Here is a 23,631-nt window from a genome sequence, read left to right as displayed (position 1 = left end):
TTTTATTACGGTGTATCCATATAAATGGCCCACCCTGTAGAACCTGTCTGATCTGGCCCATATTTCCCTTCTGTTGTCGTACTGTGGTTAAAGGTAACTATTCTGCCCGTACTACATCCAAAGAAGGCAAGAAGTAGCACTAACAGGTCTTACATGCTCACTACTAGTATTGCACCACCAGTGTTACATTGACATTTAAACGCTGGTGGTTAATTCTCACCTTAATGCCACATAGTCGCCAAGGTCACACACAGACGTGAGAGGCACAAAGAAATTTCGGTCTAGACAACTCAAAATGTGATGTGGACACCAGGTCCTAGGAGGGGTTCACTCCAGGTTCTAAATTGCTCATAGGTGTGAATGTGAGTCTGAATGGTTGTTGCTCTCTGTGTTAGCCCTGCAACACACTGGCAACCTGTCCAGGGTGTAATGTGTCTCTCATCCTTTGTTAGTTGGGATAGTCTCCTTGCTACATGCAGTTATAGAGAATTTTGTTTTTGCTTTCAACATTGAAATACTAGAAACTCCCCAGCAGCCAGGTTGTCTGGGTGCATTTGATCTTGGCATTGTCCAGTCCGGATGGAAAAGATTAGACTCTTTCACTGTCTTTACCAAAGTTTAAACTGATGTGCTGGTTCCTCTCAGTGTGTGAACTAAACATGCCGAATATGAACAAAATATGAACAATTTGTGAGCTATCGGTGATAAAATAATTTTTTTTACTACTCATTAAGTACTGTATTTTTTCAAAGTGTTTTTTCTAGTTAATATTGATAGGTCTATGTTGTAAGTCAGACATATAGTGGAACCTGTCAGGCAGGGGAGAGGAAACAAACAGGATCCAAGAAACAAAAGAATGAGCTGACAGTGAGCCTTTAGTACAGCTGATGCAAAAGATACAAAAAATAACAAAAACCACAACATGAGGTACATGAAAATCCAAAGAGAATAAATTGGGCTGCACACACACACACACACACACACACACACACACATTGACAAAAAGGACAAAAAAGCAGACAAGATTATAAATAATCAGAAGTCACCGGGGACAACGAGCAGATGAGCGGGGAGACACAAGTGAAAGCAATTAACAACAGGTGAAAACAATCAGGGAATCAGAGGACAGGAAGGAAGCAAACCTGACAGCAGACATGAAAGAAAACTACGCTTCAAAGCAAAACCGGAAACAACCAAAGGAAACTAACAAACAACAACACAAAAACTTAAGATGTCAGAGACTAGGCAACACAGAGGGACAGAGGCATAAATGCAGAAATAAGGTACAATAAGACACAAGCTGAGGAAACTACTAATACTACTATTAAATATAACAATACACCGGAAAGAAGACAAAACAAGACAAAACAGAACATGTAACTGGTTACCACATTAAAAATAAGCAATAAAATCTTATCTTATCAATAATGTGAGAACTAAGTCTCACATTAGACTAGAATAATAAATAAGTCAAAATCTAAAAATCCAGCTAAGAACAAAACACAAAATGTAAACCAAGACTGGAACCAGTTCAACCAGTGACAAGTGACTCTCACAATAGGTGAATAGTACTTTATCTAATGCATCACCAAAGTCACGACAGGTTCACATTTTACTTAAAGTGCCAATTTATATGACGTTTAGCATAATTTATTGATTCAGATTCCTCACTCACTCACTCACACTGGCTTTGGGCTTGCTGAAACACCTTTAAGTGCAGTTTGTTTATGACAGTGACTTGAGAGCAAACTTTATTACAGTCAAGGGAAAAAATAATAAAGAAATTCCCCACCACCACTACCAGACATCCACAGTCAACAGACCTTCTCCACAGACAATATACTAAAAACCTGGAGTGATGTGGTTTATGTTTAGCCCACTTTTCATTTACTAAACTCAAATTTCTTGTCTTGATTTAAAATTTCTCCAGCCTCAAAACCATTCTTACAGAAAACAACACGACATATACAGCACACTTTCAAAATGTAATCGTTCATAGCCTCCTAAACCACTTACCTGACCCAGCAGCTCAGGCATCCCCAGCACTTGCCCAGTGAACACTCCTAAGCAGATTAGAATGGAGTTGAACTGGCCAATCATACCTCTGAAGTGTTTTGGGGAAATTTCTCCCAGGTACATGGGGAGAGCACTGAGAGCAATACCTGTCAGAAAGAAACAAGCAAACAATATATTAAAACCTATTAAAAACAATATATTCGTGTCTATGTAGACACTGCTCTCATCAGTATGTGTTGACATAGTAGAGGAATATGCATTCACGTATCTTGGCCGTATCTAGGATCTGTAAGCATCAGCTGTCTTTAAAAGCATTGGGGGTGTTTTTATCAGTATCGAAGTCTGTTTTGTTTTACCACATAAATGTGCAGACACACAAACAGCTCCACTGCACTAACACACACTGAACATCAAGTCACATTTCACAGTTGGCTGTCTTGAACTGTGGGGCACAGTCATGGGTACTAGTATTGATGGTCTGTGCATTAGAAACGGTCTACACTGAAGAACAAGTTAATACTTAAAAACAAATCCATTTCCACACACTACAATTTGTAAACAAGTTACCCCACGCTTCTGTACATGTGTGTATTTTTTTTAAAGGTAGCTACTATTTCTCCGTTGTGGTATAACCAAGCTACTGTTAAAACCAAAACTGAGTTGCATTTTATGAGGTAGCACTTTTTTAGCACATGTGAAATCAGTGATCATTGAATTTAAAACACACAATGGCTTCTTCAGCTCTAACACCAGATGGGAAGTCCCAGGTATTTGACCTCTAATAGTGCTATCACCTTGGATGTGGTCTTGGAATGACCATCACTGAGTGGAGGTCGTGGCCTGTGACACCATTTATCTGCAACATAGTCTTGAGGTACCTTTCCAGACGACTCTACCCACAAACACACATTGAGTCAAGTCATCTTAATGACTCATATGATTCAGGATGGGGGAACATCTCACACCAATTCAAACCTGATGCAAGTGATTCGCACGATTGACACCAAGAAGCACATCTTAGCTGATGTGACCCAGGGACTGAAAGGACTACAGCAGTGACCTGCAGCCCAGGAACCAGAAGTATGCCTCCAGTCTGAGAGCAAAGTGCTCTATTAGGATAATATGGTACGATCAAGTCTATAAGGTATGATGGGTCCTGTTTATTCGAGATGTTAATATGGAAGAAATACAGTATTTTGTCCTCGCCCATGTCCAGTACTCTCACTGCAGCATTTTGGACTAACTGGAGGTTTTTCATGGACCTTTTAGAATAACCTGATAATAATGAATTCCCATAGTCGTAGAAGTAAGTAAAAAATCAGCGTCACTACAAGAGGTGATGTATGTAATTAACATTTTCTGATAAGGTCAACCAGATTAAACTTAAAAATATCATCATAATTTACATGATTAACTGAATTAATATTTTCTTTGTACTCCCTTACACTACAGCATTATGCTCTGTATTGAATGTTCTACACTGTCTGATGAGTGGGAAATTATAAAAGCATATTTCTTACCAGAATCCACCCCCATAATGAGTCGTCCAATGATGAGCATCTCAAAAGATCTTGACATTTCACCCAGAGACAGAAGCACAGCAGCTATTACAGCAAAGCTGTTATTCAGCAGCAAGGTCCCCTTTCTAAAGTCAGTAAGAAAAATACATGAAAAAAATGTAAAAATTTACTAAATGTAACTCATTAAATTCAATTTCTATAGTGCTTCACCTGGGATGAAAATAACTTCACCTAACAAAAAGCTAGCAGAGCAAGAACAATCAGAGATAGGCGAGTTTTAAAAAGCTAACATCATGGAATAGCTGAATAACTTTTTATAGTTTCAAAGGAACACATTTGAGGCCATCACAACAGAAAAATCAGTTCTGTAATGGAGGTTTCTTACACTACGCTCAATCTGAAACTATTTCATTATCACTAATTGCTAGTATTCTATAAAAATTAACCCAAGCTCCCAGAAGCACCAAGTCAGTGGGAACTGTTCCTCTTCTTGACAAGTAACAGTCAGTTCTCAATCACTTATTACATAACAGAATTTAGTGCGGCCTCTAGCCATGCAGTTCAAGAGGACACGATTACACCAGGTCGCATCAGCTGTCACAACTGACCCCCGTTTCAAAGAGCATCTGTCTGTCCTGCCTGCTGAACCTCTTCTGTTGTCCAACTGTTCTGGTTTCCAGCCTTTGTCTTGACCTGATCTCTTCTTTGGTCTTCCTGCCTGTTCCCTGCTGTATCTTAACCATTAGCCTCTAGCATGGCCCTGATGGAGCTCCACTTTCACAGCAGGTCCTGCCTCCTGGAGTAGTCTCTTTTTAATCCCCCATCTGCAGCACCTGGGCAGCACTGTTTATCTGCCTTGCCACCAGGCCACCCAACATCTCTAGTTCCCTTGTTCTCCAGCATCGGGCCATTTGCGTGTGATCTCCAGCTCATCTGTTTACTTTTACTCTTTGGATTCTAACTCCCTACCAGCCTTTGTTGACCAAGTTGCTTTTTTTCTTCAGCATGCCTGTCTGCCGTGTGTGTGCATTCAGGTCTTGTCTGAACTGTACTTTTTTTAATGTCAGGGATCAAAGAAAAATGTTTTCTTCCTATTGATTTTTGCTATCTTTGTAGTGAGATGCTTAACAACGCCACTGAGCACATTTCGTAAGTTATAGCATTTGCACTTGGTATTTCAACATCAGTCACACAGCACCAGCAGCATGATAATCAGCCGTGTTTTGTTTCTGAGATGAAGGCTTTTCTCTCTTGCTGTGTCTAAATCTATATTTAAATCTAAAATTTAAATACACTCATTTATGTAGCAGTGCAGTCGACCACAAATGTTTATTAATCTCTTTTCATGTCTGTGGTGAAATGTCCACACACCTCTAATGATTTTTTTTTTTTAAACTAAACCTACCTCGGCTTCCCTGGCATACTTTGAAGTGTGTTTCATTTCGATTGCTCCATGAGTCCTCATTAAGTTAACATATATATTCAACTCTTGTCCCTGACATCTGAATTTCAACCTTTCCGAAACTCTGTGTAAAACTTCCAGCTGACCCACACGTCTAGCAGGGAATGTGGAGGGAAAATGAATTATACGCTTCAACCTAATTAACACAGTGAGGATCACAACCTGAGAAATCCAAGGTGAACCTCAAGGGTATCTTAATTGTCTGAAATGACTCTGAGTAAAAGCTTCATAAGTCTCTCTGTGACACTCTTGTCATTAGTGGATAACAGATTCTTTAGAAGACGTATCATTTCATAGCCCTGAGGTGATTTTGTTAGTGCCTGAACGTGTCCCTTGAGGATAGTAGGACATGTGGCTCTGCAGTCCAACACGTAGGTGATCAAAAGTTAAAGCTAAATGCATCACGCTGGCTGTGAGATTGGATCTCATCATGCGGTATATAGGCTGTCAAACCAGTGCAAGTCAGTAAAGACCAATACCTTTTATGTCCTTGGAGTCAGTGCACTGACAGTCTTTTATGTCTTAAATCCATTACAAAAACTTACTGGTACTTGATCATTGTAAATGGAGGCTAAAGACAACAGTGAGATTGCTACAGAGTAGATTTAAAATTATTCATTATTGTACTTAAAGGAACTGGTTGTCTAACGGAGCCTTGTACCAAAAGGGAGACACGAGGAACAAAAATAACACTTGTACACTTTAAGGGTCTGTGTTTGTACTTAACATCACTGTTATTTAGTCACAGCTGGAGAGGTGAGCCACAGTGTTAAAACCACAATGATTTTGTTGGATCATTTTGTTAAATTAACATCATACTGAGAAGCCAACAGTTCGTGCACAAACAAGGTCATTTACCACCTGCCTAAGCACTGTTGCAGATCAAGTGGTTAGTGGTTTCTTTCTTCCCTTGCTAACAGCAGCACACCACACTTCAAAAATTCCCCTTTCTTGTGTTTGTGCAGCACAGTGTTATCCTGCGGTCCCTCGATTTCAATCCGACCAAGCATTTGTGGGATTCACCAGAACAAGCTCGATCCAGAGAGACCGCTCCCCACAACAAAGGAAGCCAAAGGATCTACAGTGTTGTTCATATTCACTCATAACATAATCGTTTGCACCAAACTGACTGCTGTTCGCCATTCCCTGATGAGTGAAGGATATAAAAGCAAACTTCTTACCAGCGATATTGTAAGCACATAACAGTGTTCTCACCTGCCCAGTACTTTGATGATTAACGTGGCAGACAGGGCTCCAAAAAGGCCTCCAATAGAAAATATGGACACTGTGACGGACCAGAGGAGGGTCACCGTCTCCGCTGAAATAGGCTCCCCATATCTCTCAATCCATGTCTTATTGTAGAAAGCTTTAATGTACTGCAATACAAAAGGAACACAAAGAGATGTTTTAAATGTGTTATTCATATGGATAAATAAATAAACCTAGAAACCCCCAACACATGTTTACTGAATATCATATGTATCATGAGTGTGTTTTTACATTTCCAATCTGACTTTATGACCTAAACTTTGCCTGAAGAAAAGGACTACCAGGAAATGATTGTTAAATGATATGATCTGAAAACATTTTGTTTTAATACCAGTAATAACATTTGTTAAGATTTTATATCTGGTCTCCACAATATGCAAATAAATTAATTTCAGCAGGCTTAATGCAGGCACGTCATTAGCCCTGGGCGGCCCTGGATGTTTATTTAATAGCTCCAGATTTCATAAAAGAATTGTTTATTCTTTGCATCTGTATTCAGGTTTGTCACACGTGAAACACTCATATCTCTGTCTGACCTACCTGCCCTAATGCAATCTAAAATGTGTTCATGTGTTCATATACATGATTGATTGACTCCTTGTATCCAATAAAATTAATAAATGGCGTGTAAAACACCTAATCAATCATCACATCAAAAGTTTGAGATTTGGATAGTTTGACTGGAGCATCACGATAGCATTCTTTTTACAAAAAGGACAAAAGAGAGAACAAGAGCAGAGGCACCAAACTTACATGTCAACATACAGACTTGCATATAACTGCTTCATCAGCATCATAGTTTTAATGCTACTGCTTAAAGTTAAAGTGAAAAACTCAAATTGCACTGATTGCTTATTTCAGTATCATCCTGTCAAAGCAACATTAAAGCATCTGACTTCAACCTTTAAGTAGCAGACAGTGTCTGACGTTTTATATAACTTTACTTTAAAAAAAATAGCAAATAGCTTAATAGCAACAAACTGAGTGACTTCATTAAGAAGTTGAAGCACAGGCTACAATGAGTCAGTGAATGCGTCGCATTAAATTATTACGGCACTTGTATCAACCCACGAGAATTCTAAAGTGTCTTTATCATGCGTGAAGACGTCGGTTGCATAGAAAGCAAAGGGTCTTGTAGTTTTTTGATCTTTCATTTAACAACTGCGACTCTATTGAATTCCTGTTAAACCAAAGCTGAAGCCCTCCCTGTCTTCAGCACTGTCAGGAAGGGCAGTGGTCACACAGTCGCTGTCATTGCTTGCTTTGGCTTAGGAGCTACTCATTGTAAGCATCACGTATCACGAGCACGATTGCCGGCTTTGCTTAACTTAAGACTGAAAAATGACCTTTGATGTCACTTCAAATTTGCTGAAAACAATTCTATCGCTAGGAAAAGAGGGGGGGGTTACAGGTTACACCAGTTTCTACAGGGCTTTCATCACCCTTATCGCTACTTTTACTGAAGATCAGCCAAGTTACGTGCTATAGATAAATAATTACCAAAGATATTACTTCACATCATCATCACATCACTCCCTGCAAACATTCACCGAGTTCAGTTATTCATGTGTTCAACAGTTATTTCTCACCAGCATCACAGCCACAAAACACAATCGATATTTTTAGATTTTGTACCATGGCAACATCTGTTTGACACGGCTATATAATATTTTACGCTCACTGGTTTTCTATCAGAGTGAAGCCGTTCATGAGTCGATCTGTTGTTATGCTGTCTCAGTTAATGTCAAGCTGTCGTAAGAAATGTTTGCATAAATAATGATTAAGACTCCTTCATTTTTATAACAGGTGTTGTGGGAGAGATTGTGGGGAGATTAATGCCATGCCACTATCATGCACATTAATTCAAAGATGTTACTGGTGCACCCAGTTAACTCCAAGAAAATGTCTTTGTGAAGATTTCTTTAGCAGGGTAAATTTGATGTCTACAGAAAATGACGGTAGTTATACATTATTAATGAGTAAATTCCCACCATCCTGACATTGTCTGGTAGTGGAATGAAGAGTAGCAAATAGTTTTTTGCCCCTACTTTGATGCTTCTCCTCTAAGATGAGGTTTGTGGTCTACTTGCATATCTAATGTCTGATACCTCAATAGCTCGACCTATTAGAGTTCAATGGAAATGAATTTTTAACACTTCATATAATATTCCTTTGCCCACATTTGAAGATAGCTCGCTGCTGGGGGTGGCCCTGCTGTGCGTGGAGAAAGCTGAATGTTCATTTATAGGTTTTTGTGCCGCGTGTAGAAACGATTGTGGCTTTAGTGAACTATTAAAGAGATCGACTCGGTCTTTTTTGAAATGTAGTGAGAACTCTGTCTGTAATATTCCTTCTGTTGTGTTATCCTAATTCAACTCGACGTTTTTGTTGGTTTATTCTGTTTGGCTTTTGTAAAGACAGCAGGAGAAGTGGTGAGCCCTACTGAGGTGGAGGAGAGCCAGCGCTGCATAAATGATCAGCTGGTGCTTCTGGTGGGCAGATTCTATAAAGGGGAGTAAACAAAAAAGCAATGGCTCAACAACGACGTAAACTGGAGAATTAGCTGCAAAATACAGATTAAACAGTAGGTGGGACTTTTAAGTTTGCTAAGCCAAGCAGAAAACAAAATATCCAGCCAACAGATTTTGGGGTTGTGCAGAGTGGAACTGTGTGCAAAGAAGATCTGGAAGGTTAATTTTTGTTTGCTTGTTTTTTTTAATTACTTCTCAATTTTCTTTTATTTATTTTTTGTTAAGTGCATTTTACACCCTACTAATTCCATGCAGTAATCAGTAGGTCGCTTGAAAATGAGAACCCGTGTCTCAGTGAGGTTCATTTGTATAAATAACGGTGAAATAAATTAAAAATATAAAATAAAATCATCACATTTCTGAACAAATTGTTAAAAAGGAAAGCCTTAATAGTATGTAGGCTGTGTTTTGTTGAGTTCTACCAAGTATAGAGAAGTGAACGATTTGAAAAATTAGGATTGAAGCCCTTAAGGTGCAAATAAAACCCGCCTGTTATAAAGCCTCACACAGCCTAAACCCAGGGTGAACAGACTGTTTTTTAATGAAAGCAAAGCAATTTCAGTTATAGCCTGCCACTAAGAAATTTGGAGGATATGTAGAAGATCATGCATGTACAGCATTTAGAGAATAATCCACTTGGATAGTAGCATAGCAGGTCCTAGAGAACATAATAACATGATGTCCTTGACAAGAAAACAACATTTCAAAACTTTACATTCTGAAATAAAAAAAAACAGTGGGAAAATTATTGTCATTGTTTAGACAAAGAATGCATTGTTCATAAACTGTGCTATACGCCTCTTATTTTTGAGAGGTACTGTGACAAAATATGCAGGCTCTGGGTAAGCGTACAACTACCACCCCCTATATATTGTTTTCAAGCTTGTTTGGAGGACTCATAATGTACTGAAGGCACACTGAGAAATACATCATATGAATCTGTTCTGTTAAAATCTTCCCATATAAGGTCAATCATCTATTTTCAAATTTATTTTAAAATATGGACACTGTTAAGAGCAGTATCAAAATGTGAAATTACACTGAACTGTCAGAAAGTACACTGTAAAACATAATATTATGCTTAATTTAAAATATAAAGTAGACTGAATTCACTTTTTATCAGCTTTCTAAACTACAGCTCCTTAATCTGAGCTTGGGAATTGTACTACGATGAAAAATAAAATCATTTTAACATCTCACCTTTTTGTTTTGTGTTCAAGAAGCAACATGAGATGTGTGAGGATGAGAGGACACAGCTCACAGTGAACCAGCAGCAAACTTGATGGCATCAGCTCAGCCTCACTGTGTGTTTTACTGCCTTTTTATGACTATTATTTACAATGAAAATACCACAAAATGATACATATAATTAACTATGTATTCAGTAATGATGAGACATTCTAATGATGTGTTTATTTTAATTTGGCACTTTTAGCCTGTCACAGAAGACTGTACATTTTTGGTGAGTTTTCCACCTCAGGACCTCCATAGATATGGATGTCTTTTGCAGATGCATCAGCACATGTTTTGGCTATTTCACAAAGATGGTAATGATCACAAAAATGGTTTAAAATGGTATTTGTGAGAATAACATTTTCTGTAAGCTTCATTTTAAAAATGTTTACAGGCTTTAAAGACCAATTCCCCTTTAGACTGTACTCATTTCTTCACCAGTGCAGCCACTTGAGGGTACACATCACCCACTCCTGCTGTAGTCTTGATAATAATTCTAAGTGAACGGTGGCACAAATTAATATTTGCTTCAGCAATTTTCATCAAAAGCTGGATACCCGTTTCTGTGTTTTCTGCAGTATTAGTTGTTAGTGTAGGTGTAACTGCAGAGCTGAAGGTCGTGGCGCTTGAACACTAATTATATAACCTGTGAGACATCTAATTACCTCTGAACAAACAAACAGCCTGATTGGAAAGCATGACCTCTGAAACACGTTTCCCATCCAAGTGGCACCACATAATTGAACTTGTACATAAAAGGAACTCAAAAATGCAATTTCTGTTTCACCAGTCAAAGAAGATGTAATGTAAACTTACAAGAACGTTGGCTGCACATGTTGTATTTTTCGGATACACATTACTTTGCAAAAGCAACCCCTCATTTCTTTATATTTTTTGCTGGAAAATTTGAAATAGTTGTAGTACTGAAAAATACATAGAAACACATTATATAATGCAAAAACAGAGTCCATACATTTCATACAACAAGCTAGAAAGTCAGTATTTGGTATGACCACCTTTACTGCTTCAATGCTGTTGAGGTTCAAGCTCGAAGAAGACTCGTGACTCATTGTATTGCACTGTGTATTTTTCTATCCAAGTATGCTTTTAGTGCATTGGCAGTGTGTTTGGGATCGATGTCGTACTGAAAAATGAAGCTGCTGCCAGTCACATGCTTTCCAGATGATACTGCATGATGGATCAACTTTTTCATCAGACCTGTTGCCACTGATTTTCAGTCCTGTCCAAAATGTAATGTACAGTATATTTAATATAAGTATATGTATTTGGTCTGGAGGTTTAGGGTCCCCTGTTCTCAGCTGCCCAAACAAACTGTGAAACCATTAATCTGGCAGGACACTCACCTGGATTGTCCTGCAATCACATGGAAATAATACCGATATATAAAAAGTATACCTAAAGGTATTATGTATCGGTATAATACCTGTAAATGGTCACTGTACTGGGGATAAGCCTGACTACAACAGTGTCTATGAGTCTGATATACTGTGTTCATTTTGAACAATTTCTTCTTAATGGGGGGGGGGGGGGGGGGGGGGGTGTCTCTGTATCTAGAGAGCTACTGTTCTGTCAATTGTACCTTTATTAGAAGCTGGTTTTAGCACTGCCATTCAATATTTATGGATGAGTACTAAAAGTTTAATTACCGCACAAAGAAAACATACAAAATCACTTGTGGTTCCCTGCAAAAAGGCTGAGAACAAGTGTTTGACTCACCAGAGCAGGAGCGTTGACCACAGAGAGGTTGTAGCCATAAAGGAAAGATGAGCCCAGGGAGCCAAAGAAGGCGGCACACAACAGGCAGGCTGTAAGTGACTGCTAACGAGAGAGCACACATGAACACATTATGCTAGTCATGCAGTCCTTTCCACATTGGTGTTGATCAATGCCAAGGGCAGATTCAGTCAAGGGAATTCAACCCTGGGTGAGTTGTGTAACTCTGGGCATCAATGCTAAGAAAAAAAACTTCTTAAATCCATGCTTTGTTTTTATTTTGTCAATTGTTTCATTTTAGTGCAAAGTCAACACTGTGTGAAATATATTTCTCATGACAACTGAATGTATTATTACTGAAAATGACAAAGGAGGATGGGAATAGGAAATAAACCATATCAAGGCTAAAACTGTGATGACCTGAAAGAAGCTCATTAAAAACTTCAATACAAAAGAGAGGGATAGAAATTCAATAAATGCAATAAAGGGGTTAAAATCATAAAGGTTTGCACTCAGTGTAGCACATGATGAAAGGAGATAACATCATTAAATTGAAACCATTTTCCATCAGGAGAAGAAACTTGATTAGCAGATTGTATTGCATACTTACTTTATGAGTATCCTCTTGGCAAGGTGCTACGCTCTCCATTAGAAGGTTGTGCAAAATATTAAATAAACGAGTTATAGAAGACCATGAATTTCTATTGTGTATAGGCTTACGGGAGAGAAAGGGTTAAATAATGACCAGGAATGTTAGGAATCATCCTCGGGGGACTATACTGGGCTAATCTAGGTGTTTGCTATTACATGTTGCTATAAACCACTGGAGAAGTCTAGTGGCAACAGCAGAGGCACTGAAGAGACAACAACAACACAACCTCCAAAAAGGGAACGACTTTATACTTGGTAACAACAATCTATGGCTCTCTCTTTATCCTTATTAGGTGATTTATCTCTTTCTTCTCTTTGCTTTTTGTTAGTGTCTTGAAACGGTTCCGGCAGCCTGGGTTGCACAAGAAGTCCAGCTCCTCGAGGATGACACATTTATACATGCCACTGCAAGATGTTTGCCGTGTCTCACAGAACAGTCTCAAAAATGTAAAGGAGATCCCAGGAGACGGGTCGTGGAACCGTGGAACCATCATCAGCACAGCACCAGGATCTGCTCCTCTGTGTAGGAGGAACAGAAGAAGCACTGCCAGAATACCACAAAAAGCCCTCCAGTGGGCTACTTCTGCATGTTTCTGACCAAATTATGATAATCAGAGTCCTTGAGCATGACATGAGGGCCTGACTTCCTGTAATGAGGCCTGTGTTCAAACTAGTGTCATTCAGCTTGATTGGCATTTGCCAGAGAAACCCCAGAACTGGCAGGTCTGCCATTAGCACCCTGTTCTATTCACAGATGACAGCGGGCTCACATTGAGCACATGTGACAGATGTGAAAGAGTGGAGATGGCGTGCCAATCATTATGCTACCTGCAATATCATTTAACTTGATTGATCAAGGTAAGCATAACCTTGGAGGGTCACACAGATCTCCATGTGTTAGTACCAGTACCCTGACAGCTGTTATGCATGGGGATGAAAACCTCAGATTCACCGTCCAGCCTTACGCTGGTACAATGAGTCCTGGGTTCTCCTAATTCAAGACAATTTCCAGCCAACTGTGGCCAGAGTGTACAGGTTACTGGTGGATTAACGCACTGATACCACGGACTGGCTCTCACTTTCCCAAAACCTGAATCCAATTGGGAATCTCTGGAACATTATGAGTCAGTGCAACCAAAGACACCAAATAGCTTCACAGAGTTCACTAACAGCCTTTTCCAGGTCTAACAGGAGGAGAACCCCAAGGACATCAGCTGCCATCTTATCAGGCTGTTGTTGGGAGTGTACACAGACAACATATGCACTAGTGAGCCACATATTATGACACAAGTTGTATCAGCATGTGTTTTCAATTTTTAAATCTGATTTTTGGTGTGTTTTCAAATGCAGTCGTCAAAGTTTTGACGATTTTCATTTCCACTGACAAAACTTGTTGAGAATTTTTTCTCTAGAAGTAACACGTGTGTCAATCACTGTGTTCAACTTGAATATTTCATTCAACAAGATCCAGTGTGTGATTTAAGTGCACATTTTGTAAGTGTAATTAATTTGTTTTATAGCAACAAACATATTTTAAAACATCATACAGCATTAAGTGAAGGATGATAAGCTTTTCTATGAAGTACCAACCTATACCTTGGACCAATAGACTGCAAAGACGAGCCAAAAAACTGAATGCACAGTATTGTTATCAAGTCCATGAGGATAAGATGCAGCAGAGCTATGAGGAGCCAGTGATTAAAGCTGAAGAAAATGAGTAGACTGTAGATAAAGCTTTAGGAGGAGGAAAGGAAGGAAAAGTTGTGATTCCAGCTCATAATGATAAGCTAAAGGGGTGGGGGGTGGGGGGTGGGGAGAGGGGAGAGGGGAGGGGAAGGATATTCTGGATATCATTTGAAATTACATTTGATCCACAATGCTATCTGAGAAAATGAAGTCAAAGTAAAGGAAACCACATCACAGTTAAAGGAGATGAAGCTGAAACAGAATACATAAGGCTACTGCGAGCCTTGAATACACATGTATAAGTCATCCTTATATATTTTTAATAAAGAGTAAAATCTCAAGCAATCGCCTTAAAACCCAGGGAGTAGTGCCATATAGGGGAAATTGATATCTCATATTTTTAAAGGTTAAAAACTCACTGATAGTAGCATCTTTCCCACAGTCCCTTAAAAAATATGTCCCAGTGACGCTGAGAGTTGTTTTCACGTGTCTTTCCATGCATTTCCTTTGTTTGGTAATGGATTCTCTAGAGCCCCTTAAAGCTTAATCTTGCAAATTTTGAAACAGACATATGTGCGTGAGGGAGTTGTACTAACAATGGACCTGATGAGTTACTTCCAGGTACTTACAGCCTAAACTATGTTCTCAATCAGGGGCTCAGTGATCACTTTGTAGCATCTGTGAAGAGTTGGGCGCAAATTCCAACAAGACTAATTTTTTTTTCTTTTCATAAATACAACAATACACAAATGACAAAGTTTCCCCAAGTGGCTTTGAGACCTATACAGCATTTGACATCCACTGTCCTCAGTAACAAGCAAACACACAAATTTGTGCGATTTGAGTACTTGTCAGAAAATAAGAAAAATTAACACCCAGCAAAACATAAAAGAAAAGGACCAATTAAATTCTGTTTATCCTAAAGCACATTTCCATCCATCCAGTGTCTTCTGTTTATCCGATTAAGGCTCTCAGCTGTCATAGGGTGAAAAGCGGGGAACACCCTAGAAAGACTGCCGGTCCATTGTAGAGCTAACACAAAGACAAGAACCATTCACACTCACATCAACACCTACGGACAATTTAGAACTGCCAATGAACCTAATCCAATGTGGACTGTGGGAGGAAGCCAGAGTACCCAGGGAGAACCCACATGTGCACAATGAGAATATGCAAACTCCCTCAAAGCTCACACAAATCTATGTATTTTAGACATAACACTGTTTCTGCAGAAGTGGACTGGCCAAAAAATAAGTAATGAAATATGCAGATCCACTGACAGATTTTATTGCAACATAATTTTAGTTTTTATCTGAAGAAGGTTACCACTAAAGCTGATGTCATTTTAGATCAAAAAGTGGGGTTCCAAGTTTCAGCAGCAGATTTTAGGGGAAAAGCTTGAAATGTGTGTGTTTCAGTTACAAAGGTCGTGTACATATTTACTGAGGTGCAGTATCTTCACAGCTGTGTAATGTCCACGGATAACATAACGGGTTAATGTATGACATAGTAGCTTAATAACAGGGAAACCAGAGGTCTATATAGTACTATTAGGACAGGGCTGTTCCTCCATAAAGCAAAGACATGATTGTCTATATTATAACATTTTTCATGCCAGAACAACACAAAGAAGTACGTAAGAATCAGTGCCTTAATCTGACTAACCTTCTTTTCAGAGTTGTTAGTGCTGTCATCTTGGTCAATCTGATCATCCTTTTGTTCGTCCATGTTCACGTGTCAGCGACCTTAAATGAGAAGGCCATGTTATATCACGTGAGATACGTTGTCTATATGGAAAGGAGACGGGACAGATTTCACAACGAGGATGAGGAGGAACCGAAAACTAAGTGAAACGTGCTGAAAAGGAAATGACCTCTTTGTACGGACATGCAGAACATCTTTGCAAGCCAGAAAGCAAACTGGCTTCCTGGCTTGCAAAAGTGTGAAATGTTACCCCCAGCTTGGAGTTTTGAGGGGATTTTACCCAGTTGCTCAACAACAGGGGGAATACTGGTCTTGATTTAAAGTACACGTTAATGTCGTTTTCTACTGCTAGACCAGCTGACTGATCAAAGACTCAGTCTGCCACCTAGTGGTTATTAAAACAGCAGCACGCAATCACTGGGCAGTGGAAAACTGGTAGGGTTAAATAAAAAATTACAGGAAGTTTTATCCACCACAGGTTACACGGTGGTGAAAGGGGAAGAAGGAGAACTGTACTTTTTATGAAGCTTTTTTGGGATTCTGAACAAACCAAAGACAAAACCAGAAAGAAGTAATTCATGCAGTACTGATAGGAGTTGATATTGTATAGCAGTCCTCTCTGACTTCAAGGTTAATTACATTTTGCATTCAGACAGTTTCTGAAAAGTAAATTAGTCTCTGACTGGATGCAAATGAAAGCCAGCAGGACTCTGAGTCACAGGGAGCAGGATCAAAACCCACAGCTGTGGATTGAATTCTTAAGAAGACGTGTGACAAATCAGATTGTTCTTGTTTTACCTTCCTAATTTTACGCAAAGGATCACTGCAACTTTTTAATTAAATCAGCTGTTTGATCAGGAGGTCAAATTAGAAGCTATAAAGCAGAGGTGGGACCAAGTCATTGTTTTGCAAGTCTCAAGTAAGTCTCAAGTCTTTATCCTCAAGTCTCAAGTCAAGTCTCAAGTAATGTCAGGCAAGTCAGAGTCGAGTCTCAAGTCACTGGTGTAAAAGTCCGAGTCAAGTCACAAGTCTGAAACTTTGAATTTCAAGTCCTTTCGAGTCTTTAAAAAAAAAAAAAAACGAAAAAATAATGTTGCAGTTATATGCTAAATGTAAATATTAGACCATGTAATTTTAAAATCTGAGTTTTTCTCAACACATGACAAAATAGTGAACTTAGAAAATATACACAAATTGTGAAATTGCACCTCTTTAAAATGCAGCTCAATTAAACCTAGCTCCAAGAATAATTTTCACCGACAGTTCTGAGATAAGCTGCATGTTATTCTTGGATGCGGTTGTAGGACCGGCTTTAAAATCGCATGACAAAAATATCATACACATTAAAAAAAACTGCATCACCAACGTAGCCTGGACAACATTTGCTAGTTAGATGAAGTCAGCTATCTCATCGTAGCATATTTATGTGCATATTTATAATCATACGCTTCTTGGAGTGAGTGCACACACTCATGAAGTTTAGTAACTTCAGGTCACTGCAACAAGCCCAGGTACAGTTTACCGACGGATGGGTGCAGGACCTTGAAATGCACCGTGTAGAACGAAAGACCATCGTACGTATCATAAGTTTACCAGTCTCACAAATTGTCGTCATAAATACACATTCCTTAACCGTTTATTAATAGGACCTTTGAGCTCAACGGTAATTAATTAGTAGTGGAAATAATTTCTGGTACCCATCACAGAAATGTAGCAGTGATAATAATATTGTATGCTGTAATCGTACTGGGCAATTAGTGATACAAAACAACTGTTTTATCCTGTGAATAAAAGTATATGTTTTTGTCAATGTACCATAATAACAGAAGCGAAACGCAATATTGTGTCAGGACAATTCACTATTTATGCACAATAAACACAATAAATAAAGGAGCATAGCGCGACAATTTCTGTTCAGCGCCAGACTTGCTTGTAACCTATATCACTAATTGTGTTATGAAAATGACGTATTAACTACTAAAAAACACTGACCTTCGTGTAAATGCTTGGAGCAGACTAACCTGTGAGCTGGAGTGTTCTGGGACGTTATATTTGGTCTTTGAATGGCTGCAATGCAGGCCATCCGTCGCGTCTTTGTTACTTCGGAAACATGGTTTGAACAATTTCTCTTCAACGACGTAATCCGATAACAACCGATCTCTTTACCCGTCGGCTTCCCGTGGCTGTCATGCGACCGGCTATTGCAGTTAATAATACAACAGCTTCTTGACATTTTTGTGTTTCTTTTTATCGCTGTATAACTGATTTTAATTGAAAGCCTGCGTGCGCTAGTACCGCTTGCCACGAGTTCCCAGAATCCTTTGCGGTTCTACCCGTGAATGACGTCACATTTTCAATCTCTATATAATATGCATGTTAAATTTTATATTTGGGGTAAAATATCAAGTCTTTTCAAGTAAACCGGTTCAAGTCCAATTCAAGTCCCAAGTCATTGGTGTAAAAGTCCGAGTCAAGTCACAAGTCTTAGAACATTTTTTCAAGTCAAGTCTAAAGTCATAAAATTAATGACTCGAGTCCAAGTCATGTGACTCGAGTCCACACCTCTGGTATAAAGTAATAAATGTGATTAATTTTATTGCCAGCCTGAGTGGATGATTTATGTTTTACGGTGTATTTCTTCAACAATAAATGGCTGTGAAGGCTAACGCTTGAAAGTTTCATCAGGCATAAGACAAAATTCATGAGGTGACTATATCTGCAATGGGAAATGTGCTCGTTCAAGCATCAAACGAGTCCGCCTTGTTTCAGAAGACATTTTTAGTTGGTTGAAGGACTTCAAACTGTTTGCTTTCTAATGATGTTCTGCAGTGTTGGAAGCCACCCAGCAGATAACAAGCAAAAACATATCCACATAGTGACCCTTAGCAGTGTGACTGTTAGGGTGTTAGTCTGAGATTCTACACCATAACTCTTAATTAGTGCAGTGCTGTAGGTGAAACACCACCTCATCAAAGCAAAATCTTTCTCCGGCTTATAAAACCCAGACCCCATGTAGTGTTGAAAAGTGGCTTTCAAAGATATGCACCTTGCTCCACGATTTTTGTATGTGGTACATCCTATACCCAGATAAAAACAACTGTTGTCAATAAATAAAGTTATGCTGTCTTATATATAACAGAAAAGTGACTAAAAAGCCACTTTCTTTGCACAATAACACACTGCAATGTAGCAATCTAGCAAAGATGACTCGACAAGGACAACTTTACTGGACTTGTTCAGCTCTGTTAAACAAAGTTTGGTAAAACAACACAAGCCATGGTGTTGTGAATATAGTCAAAATATCAAAGCCCACCGTGGATACATGTAAGTCAGAAATGGTACAAAGTTTTTAACAAAAAGTATGACTGCGGGCATATACTTACCCAGCATTCAGGCAACGTATCCAGTGCATACAAAGAGAATACTCCCCAAACATTTCCCAGACATAACTGCAATAACAGAACTGAGAAATGATTAACCTTGAGTTCTTCCCTCCCTCTCCATATCTGAGATCAGCCACACTGCAGATAAAAGAACAAATACGCTGCATGTGTATTAGCTGGTATTACTGCATAACTGAGACACACAGACGGTAATGACTGATCTGTTTACTGTCCTGTCTTAATAAGAGAATGAACAGTTTCATGAGGATGGTGATAACAATTTATTACGCTTGATTAACTTACAGAAAGAACTCTTCCTCAAAAAAGGGGTTGGGGGTTTAGATGAAACACATTTTTCTTCATTAAAAGGTGTATTAACCAGCAAGCTGCTCCACAGTATGAATCGATTTTAAATAAAGAATTTATGCCGTGGGGAAGAACAAGGGCTGTGAAATACACAACAAATGCACAAACATACCGCCAACATTATATTCTACAGTAAACTCAACAACCGCGTAAAACACTGCACAACTGTATCGTGGCACAAGCAGCTTCATTTTTCATTTTGCTCCAGTGAAGCACAGGTGTACTCCAGGAACTGGTGGCATCACTCATAGATGTGATTACAGGTGTTTAAAGTCTGACTTCCAACTGCATCCACATGTTTGACACTTTGAAGTTCAAAGTTCAAAGCAGTGAAATTCAGGTCTTCAACACAGTCGGTAAAATGCAACTCCTGTACGCTGTGGGATAGCAGGTGCACTGGCTATTTTATATTTTTATTCAGCATTCAAATCACTAGTGAACCAATTGGGGGGTTTTCTCGTTTATTAGATAATTTGCTAGCTCCCCTGTGTCTCTTGCTTTTCTAGGTCAGTTTTGGGTACTTTAGATTTGGGTCTATTAAGTAGTTGGTTAGTTATGTTACATTGTTATCCTATGTTGGCATTACCGCTTGAGTTTAATCTGGTTTATTTGATCTCTTCTAAGGGCCCAGAGCTACATCTGACTTCTTGCAAACTCTTTTTTTAATACTCATTGTATTAACCCTAACCCCCTAGTATATTCATATTCAGAATCTACTTATAAAGATTATAAAGTGATAATACTAAAAAGGCATTGTAAAAACATGACTATATTGTGTCTCTTATTTGTCACATAGTACATTCAAGTCAAATAAGGATTTCAATATTATGCAACAGAAAGTCATAATTACAAGACACGAAATCGCTGTTACGAGCTCTCCTGATGAAACAAAAGTTCTGATACACTAGGTCATAACTATAAGAATATGAGGTCACAATTAGGAGAAATAATTTTGTTTTTTGACATAAAGGTAATGATTCTATAAAAACAAAGAGACTTCTCCTCTTTCTTCCATAGCCCTAGGTCCCAGGGTCCGCATCCATACCTACAGCTAGTGACGCTTACATGTCTTTGGACTGTGGAGCAACTACAGGAAACACACACCGGCAATGGGAGAAGCTGAAGTCAAACAAAGTCCAAACAAATGAGAACCAGGAGATTCAAACCCGGAACACACTGCAACTCAGTGAAACCATTTAAGTACCATCTATTATGTTTGGGGACAAGGAACATAAACCTCCTTCATTTCATGCATGGAAACACTGCAGTCAGACAACATAAAGATCCTGGAACTCACCATGAAATTTGGTATATAGTACATCCCATCCAGGCGCTGGAAATGCAAGGCCTGAACTCGCAAATGTGCAAATACCATGCTGATAAGAGCTTGACTCTCGAAATATAAGAACAATGATGTGTGGTCATCCGGCTTAACCACACACCACATTGTTCGGCCACATTCCTAGAACTCGTGTGAGAATGAGGAGCAAACCATTCACAGACACAATAATCCAAAGTGAACATTCAGATGAAAGTATTCCACAGAGACATGTCGGAGGCTAATGTGCTATCAAAAGCAGTAACAACAATATTCCAATGCCAAAAAGAAAAAAACTGATTTTGCAGGCAGAAAGAACCATGACATGCTGCAGTTTTATAGAGCACAACAACTTGGTGTTTAATCCTCAAAAAAAACCCTCCTCATGCAGCTTTTTCACTGGCTTCTTTTTCACTGGCTTCTTTTTCACTGGCTTCTTTTTCACTGGCTTTTTCAATGGCTTCTTTATTCTCCCTCAACCTCACAGTAATTACATTTTTAAACAGCTTGTGACTACTATTTATAATGCAAACACGTGATTTTTTTTTTGGATTTTTTTTTTTTACCAAAACTGCAAAGTACAGGCTCTACAGCAGCAGCACATGGCTGAAGGATTAAGCAACAACTCTTTCTTCTTCTTTTTACTTTTTTTTTGCTTTGAAAACTGTCCTAAAGAAACATTTGGGTCAATAGCTGCCGTGGGGAAAAAAGATACTGCTGAGTAATGAAACTCGGGCTTGTAAGCTGAACACCCCCTTTGGGAGAGCTTTTCTCAGCTCGGGAGTCTAGGTAACACAAGTATTAGATTGCCTGGGGGGGGTGTGGACCTTTCAGGAGGGGAAAAATCCATAGATCGCATCAAACCTCTGAATTCATACTTGAATTTTTATTTTTACAACAAAAATATTGAACCTAGGATGTCTTGTCTATTTTATATATTGCATGTTACACATTGGGGTTAATATGTGCTCAAAGTACATATATATATATATATATATATATATATATATATATATATATATATATACATACTGCAATAATGTACAATAAAAATGACAGATATGGATATATTACAATAAAAAACAGCAGATAAATGGACTGGATCTTTTATTCATATACAGTATAGATAGATAGATTGTTGATTGTGCCAACAACACAAAGTTCATGTCCTAGCCTTGTTTTATCTCTGAGATCATTCTCTCTGGTGCTTTCTACTCCACTGACTTCACATAGTTACGACAGAAAATTGTTGCTACTACTACAATGTCACTGTCAACAAAGTATTTTTCCACAAGTGGGAAAAAACAGGCAAGTTCCCAAACGTTCCCCTGATAACAGCAGCATTCATTTTGTAAAAAGAAAAAATACATAAACAAGCGTAAGAGAGAGTAAACTCACCAGACCCTCTTAAGAATCTTTCTGTCCAGTGCCGGGGTTTCCCTGCAGATTCAGAGAGTAGCCATAGGCACATAATTAAAAAGTAATCATTATCACATGAGAGCCTGCTGGATAACTTAATTTGCTGAAGCTGGACATGAAAAGAGAAAGAACACAGCTCAGACAGGAACTCAGTCAATCATTGGCCTGATAGCATTACATAATGTTACTGCTGGAAGAAAATAACAATTTAACAAGCGCTGACCTTTGAACATCTCTTTAAATCAACAGCACTTTACATCATTTTTAATCAACACATTTCCCTGACTGTCCTTGTTTTTAATCTCATAGTATAGTATTTCACTTGCCTTTTTATTTGCCTTTCTCTAGCAGGTTGCTTCAAGAAGTCCAGCTGAGCTCCTTCTCACTCCAACACAAAACCTGTTTGAGTCAAGCTGTTTCTTTCTTCAACTGCTTTTCCTAAAGGACACCTTGCCATGCGAGTACGCTGTGAACTTGGAAAATAGACAGATCTTTTTTGTCACCCCTATGTGCTAGAGAGACACGGGCCTACTTTACAGATGAGGATAGAATTATTAGCCCACCTATACATGTTTTCAAAGTATTTCCCAAGTGCCAAACATCCTAGTTTTATTTTTGATGGTTACATTGTTTAACTTTGTGCACAGAAACAAACTTATTCCACTAAAACTACAATGGTCAAAATTATTAGCCCAAATGATGTTAATCTTCATTTGTGTATCCTTTTTGCTGTTGTCAGGTGTTGTTTTCATGTCTCAAACACACCTCTAGAGTAACCCCAGTTCATTCTTCTTTCCCAAATCTCTCAAGCTTCTCCAGATTTGCTGATCTTCTTACGTGGACCTTGCTCCTCAGTTCACCACACAGATTTATGTCAGTTTACTTTGGTCTTTAGTTCTTTACCAGAAGCGATATATGTTTAAGGTCACTGTTTTGATGGAAGACAAAGAATACACTCACTCAGTTTTGCTGCTTGAGGGTTTTCTTTCAAATATTTCACATATGCTTCTCCTTTCATGATTCCTTCCATCTTGACAAGATTCCCAGTTTCAGACACACTGAAGCATCCCCACAGTTCTTCTGCAAAAGTGCAATTTTTCTTAGCCTGCAACGTCACAGTCCATTCCTGTGCAGAGTTCTAGTGATTGTTTTAAGACTGCAAATCCTGACCTGTCTAAGTCAATCACTGGTGTCTTGGCAGTTATTCTGGGATCTTTAGACACATCTTTCACTAGTTTTCTTCGCAGAGTCTTTGATATCTTACAGTTACTTCTGCCAGGCTTGTTCTGTACTGTGTGGCTCTTTCAATTTCTTGAAGATACTTCTCACTTCAGTTGTC

General features: G+C 38.7%; 1 protein-coding gene across 5 annotated transcripts in view; it reads right to left on the bottom strand.

Annotated features, from left to right (window-relative positions):
* Window positions 1-22,426, bottom strand: part of slc2a9l2 (solute carrier family 2 member 9, like 2) — an 89,175-nt gene extending 66,749 nt beyond the window's left edge. The window contains exons 1-6 of one of the 5 annotated variants that reach the window (XM_040029178.1): window positions 22,272-22,426; window positions 15,768-15,847; window positions 11,769-11,867; window positions 6,214-6,374; window positions 3,537-3,661; window positions 2,017-2,162 (exon numbers count right to left, since the gene is read on the bottom strand). In XM_040029178.1, coding sequence (XP_039885112.1) covers window positions 2,017-2,162; window positions 3,537-3,661; window positions 6,214-6,374; window positions 11,769-11,867; window positions 15,768-15,830 — 594 coding nt within the window. In that variant the 5' untranslated portion in view covers window positions 15,831-15,847; window positions 22,272-22,426. Of the gene's footprint in view, window positions 1-2,016; window positions 2,163-3,536; window positions 3,662-6,213; window positions 6,375-11,768; window positions 11,871-15,767; window positions 15,848-19,189; window positions 20,344-20,852; window positions 21,451-22,271 lie in introns of those variants that run through there. The other 4 variants (XM_040029175.1, XM_040029177.1, XM_040029179.1 and 1 more) reach the window with 4 other exon arrangements.
* Between the last annotated feature and the right edge of the window lie 1,205 nt (window positions 22,427-23,631).

Source organism: Simochromis diagramma, unplaced genomic scaffold, assembly GCF_900408965.1.
Source record: "Simochromis diagramma unplaced genomic scaffold, fSimDia1.1 OVJJ01000483.1, whole genome shotgun sequence".
In the NCBI taxonomy this organism is placed as follows: domain Eukaryota; kingdom Metazoa; phylum Chordata; class Actinopteri; order Cichliformes; family Cichlidae; genus Simochromis; species Simochromis diagramma.
The sequence above is the reverse complement of the archived record's forward strand: the minus strand, read 5'-3'. Positions and strand labels throughout refer to the sequence as shown.